Here is a 6,000-nt window from a genome sequence, read left to right as displayed (position 1 = left end):
AAACCTACACCGGCGCTGCCTCTGTAACAGGGACGTGACGGACCTTCCGCGGCCGGGGCAAGGCGAGCAGAGCCCCGCGGCCCGCCCAGGCCGCGCTCCGGGCGGGGGAGGCTCGGCCCGTTCCCCCGGGGCGGGCGGGGAGCGCGGCCGGGCCCGCCCCTCCCTCAGCATTGGCGGCGGCGCTGCCGGGGCGGGCGGGGGGCGGCGGCGGCGCCCAGAGCCGGCGGGCAGCAGGTGGCTGCGCTCGCTCCGCTCCGCGCTCCCGCCTCGCCTCGCCCGCCGCCTCAGCGCGGCCCCGCCGCCGCCAAGACGCCGCGGGCCGTGCTCCGAGTGAAGAATGGGGCGGCCAAGCTCGCCAAGCCGCCCGCGGCCGCGGGCGAGACCCCCGGCGGCGCCCCCGGACAGGGGCTCTTCATGGAGCGCTCGCAGAGCCGCCTCAGCCTCTCCGCCTCCTTCGAGGCCCTCGCCATCTACTTCCCCTGCATGAACAGCTTCGACGAGGAGGATGCGGGTATGGGGGCGCTGGGGGGGACGCGGGGGTCGGTGGTTCCCGGTGTCCCTGTGCCCACCCCCGGGCGCGGCGGGCAGGACAGGACAGGGCGGTGTGCGCCGTGTCGGGCGCTGTCCCCGGCCCCGCTGGGGCTCCGGGTGTCGGGGGTCCCTCGGCCGCCCGGAGGGGGCTCAGCCCGGCGGGTGTGTGCGCAGGGTGCCGGGCTTGGTGCAGGGGAGTGTGTTCCTGCGGAGATGAAAACTGGGGATGCGCTCCGGCGATGAAACGCGCTCCTGCTTCTAATCGATAAGGAGCCGAGGGTGTTTGCAAATGGAGCGGCTCATGCTCCATCCTCTGTGTGAATGAAGGGCAGCGCTCGGGGAGGAGACGTCCATTCTGCTGGATGGTGTGTCCACCCTGATTTATACACCGTGAGCTCTGGGGCCGATTGTTCCGAGGGGTTGTTAGCACTGTACACCATGCTGCCTTTGGAGAGAGGAATAAAGGGATTCAATTTAAATGGGGGCGAAGTAAATCCCAAAACAAAAGCCTTTCAGAACAGATGCAGTGATTTATTTATTTTTTTTAATTATTATTTATTTTTTTTCCCCATGTCAGAAAGACCTTTCTGGCCTCAAAGAGTTGGCAGTAGCCATAAAATGAGACCAGGCTTCCAAAAGAGGGGCGTTGGTAGGGCATAGTACAAAGCAATTGGGTTGAATGGGAGAGGAAGGGCAGTGGGTGCTGGAGAAGGTGCCAGGAGTAGAGGGCAGCACAGCCGTGGTGTGGGTAGGGAGGGCGTACACGGGAGTGGATGGAGAGCAGTCGGTGAACACTTTGTCCATTCCCGGTGGCTCACTGGTCATTGAGGGGTGTTTTTCCCAGTACACACTGTCCCAGAGACTGAACCTATAAGTGAATCTTGTGAGGGGCAAATAATGAAAGTTGGTAACTAAGGTGTATTTTGATGCTGACTGTCATGGTCGCATCCTTCAAAATGCCGGCGTGCTCCTTTGTCTAGTGGCTCATCCCAAGAAGTGCAGGTGCCAGCAGGAATACATCAGCCCCTTGGCTGCTACACCTGTAACATTGTTGTTTTTAAAGGAGTTGACGTAAGAATCAATTCATCATCTGTGTGATTAACCTAGACTTGTCATCAGCATGGTGCAGGGGTGTCAGGCAGAACATTGTATCCTCCAACAGATGTACCTTTTAAATTTTTTGTCTCAAAATTCTGCTGGTGGTTTATTTGCACTTCCTATTTGGTTTGAATGCTGGGGAGCGTACAAGACAATAACGGGAGCTTTGGGAAGTCTCGGCGCTGTTGCTTCAGAAATGATTGACAGTGAGACATGCTCGAGTACGAGAACCCGACACAATGCCTGGAACAGCGTTTCGTTCCCTGGTGACCGGCCCCTCCCGCTCAGAGCAGGGTGATGGTTTAGGTGATTACTTCCTCTTCCAGCGCTTAGAAATGCGGTTTTGCGCTGAATTGTGTTTATTCACACTTAGTGAATGCTCACGCATGAATGTTAATAGGCTGCTCTTAATACAACACGAGCGCTTGTCTCTGAATTAAATAAACCTACAATTAAGATCTCATTTGCCAGCAGCTTATTAGCGGATCTCGCCTGTGAGTTGTCTCGTTGGTGAAGCTGCTCGGGGTGGATTCAGTGCAACGGGGATGTTGCAGTGTTGCTCCTGTATTTTGTGCCTGTGAGAGTGTGTTCAGACACGTCTGAGCATCCAGCGAGGGAGAACGTGCGCCGCTTTCTATTTCTGGTGTTAAAACTACAAGCGTATAATTTTCTCTTTCACGGCATCTATTTTCTTGAGAAATTGTGAAAGAAATACTGAAATCGTGCCAGATAAGGTTCTGTATTATTCATACCCGTGCACGGTCCTGAAATTGTGGGAGATTCTGACCAGTTTGGGTTGCAGAGTGATTTCTGTCAAAAAAAAAATGGATCTCGATAGCTCATTCAGGGAGATGAATACTGCACTTGGCAAGATGTTCTCCATAGGAGATGGTGGGGAAAAAAATGAAATTGATCCCAGGAGCATTGACAAAATAAACAATCCTATTTCAAACAGACACATCATCCATTTTGTCTCAGGCTGAGGACCACGTCTTTAATGGAATAGTCATCCTACAGAAAAAGGAGAGGAGCTGATAAATGGCAAGCTTAAAGGAAACTTGACATTTTCCTCTGAAATAGGAGAACAGCCTAATGAGAGCTTAAATCTACAAACAATAAAAATTCTTGAGGTGTTTCATTGAAGTTACTATGGGAGGGTCGTATCAAAGGAGTGTAAAAGGAAATTTACAGAAGTGCTGAGAGCCCTGGCAGTGTGGAAACATGTCTGGCCAGATCCGAGCAGTGCTAATGATACCTCTGGGTTCCAGTATTTCCCCCTTTAATTCTGGAAAAATGGCTCTGCTTTTGAAAAATGTAGAATCTATTGTTACTTGTACTCATGGAATGTTTCATTTTCTGCCAAACTCCTTTTGTTTTTCTTTGCTTTTATTTTTCTTTACCTTCTGGACATTAGGCGAGAAGACTCTTCTCATCTTCCTCAGCTCTTCCTCCAGTGTGTCTAGGCTGAGTTCTGGGCAATGAACCGGGTGCAGATGATGTCCTGGTGTGCAGAAGCAGGCAGACAGCGTAGGCAGGAAAGCAACGGGACTTGGAGCAAGAAACAGGATCCCATTTGAATATTTCCAGAGCATGAGGGTGATGGAGATTCAGATGTGTCCTGTGGCACATGGGACCGTGTGCCTGTCTCTCCAGAGATGGATGTGGACTTGCACTCTAATGTTCTGATACCCTTTTTGTTCCTCAACCGTGCAAACATTGAGCTCTGTTCACCAGGAAGTTGCAGTGGGGCTTTGAAATAGCTGAAATTACCATCTGCACTCAGCAGTGGAAGGACTCTGGGTTAATAACTCCCTTGATCTTGGCATGGTAATGTTGCTGCCCTTCCTGCTGGCTGAGTGCCACTGTCTTTGCTCCACTGAGGTCCCCAGCAATGTCAGTGAAGTTGAGGATTTTTAAGCTGCAGTTATTATCAGAATAATTGTTGGTTTTACTTATGTAAATGTCTGTCTTCCATTTCAGTTGTGGAGTGGTGGACTAAGGAGGTAAAAATCAATCATGCACTCTTTGTGGGCACATTTTTAGAATGCCTCTTCTAACAGTGTGAACAAAATCTTAGCTGTCCTGTGGACCTGCCATACTCTTGGTCTTGGCTGGAATCAGCCATTCAGGATGCTGGTATTCCCGTGGGAACATGTTGGAAGGGACCAAACTGCTGAGGACTGAACTGCCAAGTGCATGTGGGCTAATAACAGGCTGTTGAGGATCCGTGATGACTGTGGGCACCTGCCTTGTAGGCAGCTGGTGAGTCCTGGGTGCAGCTCACAACTAAAACTGAGGGACTGGGGTGTATGAAATCCCCCTTTGCTGACAGTGGTCTTAGCAGAGCCCAGCCTAGTCCAAGGTGAAGGACATCCTTAAGGTTAATGGGAACGTGTTTGGTGGTGTGGAGGAGAACCAGCTTGCTCCTTGTGCAGAACACGGAGTTTGGAAAGCTGGCTAAAGCGGAACAAAAAGTGAGGATTTGGTAGAGAGCAACACCAACTGACTTGGAGCTGCACATGAAAAAGGAGCAAGCTTTGGGCAGGGGAAAGGAGGTGGTTTGAGTAGCAGGACAGTCAGTGTAATGGTGGTGGACCTGCTGGAAGTTGGGAAGTCAGAAGCAGTCCTCAGCTCTGAGGAGGTGAGAGCGTCCAGCCAAGGACCCTGTGCACTACAGAGGACAAGGACTACACCTAAAGAAGTGGAGGTAGGGAAATGCCAAAAATCATTGGAGGGAATGGGGTTTCCTTAAGCATCTGTGCCTAAACTGCAGGATCCAGGAGCACTTCTCAGGTCTGGATGTGTGCTCCAGCTGTGCTGTGGCTTAAGTGGGTAAGACACAGTAATGCACCAGCACCTTTGATCCTGCATCTTGGTTTTCCCAGGAAAACTGGCAAAAGGCATCTGATGCATGACTTGATAGGGATGCAGATTTGGATGTTTGGGACTGTAGCCATGGGTCACATTGCAAATGCAGCTGCCTGGAATCCAGATCCAATTTGAGCATCTGCACAAGGGGAAACTCCTGTTCCTTACACGCCCAGGTGTGAAGAGCAGGGCTGCTTCCATCGGGAAGCAGGAGAAGGTACAGAACAGCTGCGAGGGACGTGTAAGGGTCCCCTGGATCACAACCCCAGCACAAGGACTGTCCAGCTGGGCAGACCTCTGCCCTGGCAGCAACACAGCAGAATCAAATCATGTCTCAGCCAGCTGGAACCAAGTGTCTGGCAGAGAGAAAATGGTTTCCAAAGTCAAAATGTCTCCTAGATACTGACAGTAAGCCTTCCTTGTGTCAGCTGCTAATTCAGGAAAGAGTTGAATTAGAGATAAAATTCAGCCCAGGCTGCTGCTTTCACACACTATCAAGTACTGGCAGGGCCCCTGTGTTACGATCAATTCTTTAAAGAGAAAGTATGTGAAATAATAATTTAATGGATTGATAAAAACATTTAAAACATTGGGGTGGGAGAGCGTGCTGTGGACACTTAGATTAGTTTAGAGTACTCTTTGTTTGGGTTTTATCTGTTGAATTTCTCTATAATTTTAAACACTGACCTTCTCTATAATTTAAAACATTAAGGTGTCACAAAGTTATTAAATAGAGAGAGCTCCTATATGCGTTTTCATGTTGCCATGGATATTTCTCAGTTGCAGCACTGCATTGGGGTACATATTTTTAAAGAAAATGATGATTCAAGTCTTTACTAGTCCGTTTGTATGGTTTTTTTTAATGCAGATCAAGTGTGTGAAGTCCTTTTGGTGTTTAGTCTGGTTTTGCTCCATCCCAAGTTACCTTTGAAGCTCTGTCAGCCTCTAACCAGTTTTGTTAGTTGTTTGTTAGGTGGGTAACCATGCTCACATGGCAAACATATGGGGAACAAGGGAAATTAGCTGTGCACCTGCAATGTTAGCTGGTTTTCTTATCAATCTTTTACGAATTAAATGACAGTTCAACCCTGTAACCCTGCAAAGACACAGAGCCCAGAGCTCACCTGATGCTGCATTACCCCAGGGGTGCCAGCTCTCTTGGCTGGTGCAGGAGACAGCAAAATCCAGGGCTTTTTCCCCCTCCTTGCACAGTAAGGAGCACATCATTGGCCGTGGGTTATCCTAGTGATAGAAAGAAATACCTCTCTCCCTGTTGGGCACTTTCTAGCTCTAGGTAAACGTGTTTGTTTCATGAATGGATTAAGTTGAAATGAAAAATGAGAACAGTTTTAGAAGAGCTGCTGTCAAATCAGTCTTTTATCAGATGGAGGTGTATGAAAGGGACCAGCGGCCTGGAAGAAGATGCTGCTGATAATGCCTGCAGAGGTTGGTGGTCTCAGACCCAGTTACAGGTTAATCCAGATCCTAAATACAGCGACTGAT

The 6,000-nt window shown here is 49.9% G+C and overlaps 1 protein-coding gene across 1 annotated transcript in view; it reads left to right on the top strand.

The window, feature by feature from the left end:
- Positions 1-258: 258 nt before the first annotated feature.
- RIMS4 (regulating synaptic membrane exocytosis 4) overlaps positions 259-6,000 on the top strand; it is a 54,336-nt gene continuing 48,594 nt past the window's right edge. Inside the window, exon 1 of the mRNA XM_027693842.1 lies at positions 259-511. Within this exon, the coding sequence (XP_027549643.1) occupies positions 415-511 (97 nt within the window). The 5' untranslated portion in view covers positions 259-414. The remainder of the gene's footprint in view (positions 512-6,000) is intronic.

The sequence above is a fragment of the Neopelma chrysocephalum genome, unplaced genomic scaffold, assembly GCF_003984885.1.
Source record: "Neopelma chrysocephalum unplaced genomic scaffold, ASM398488v2 Primary Assembly neopelma1_94, whole genome shotgun sequence".
Taxonomy (NCBI): domain Eukaryota; kingdom Metazoa; phylum Chordata; class Aves; order Passeriformes; family Pipridae; genus Neopelma; species Neopelma chrysocephalum.
The sequence above is the reverse complement of the archived record's forward strand: the minus strand, read 5'-3'. Positions and strand labels throughout refer to the sequence as shown.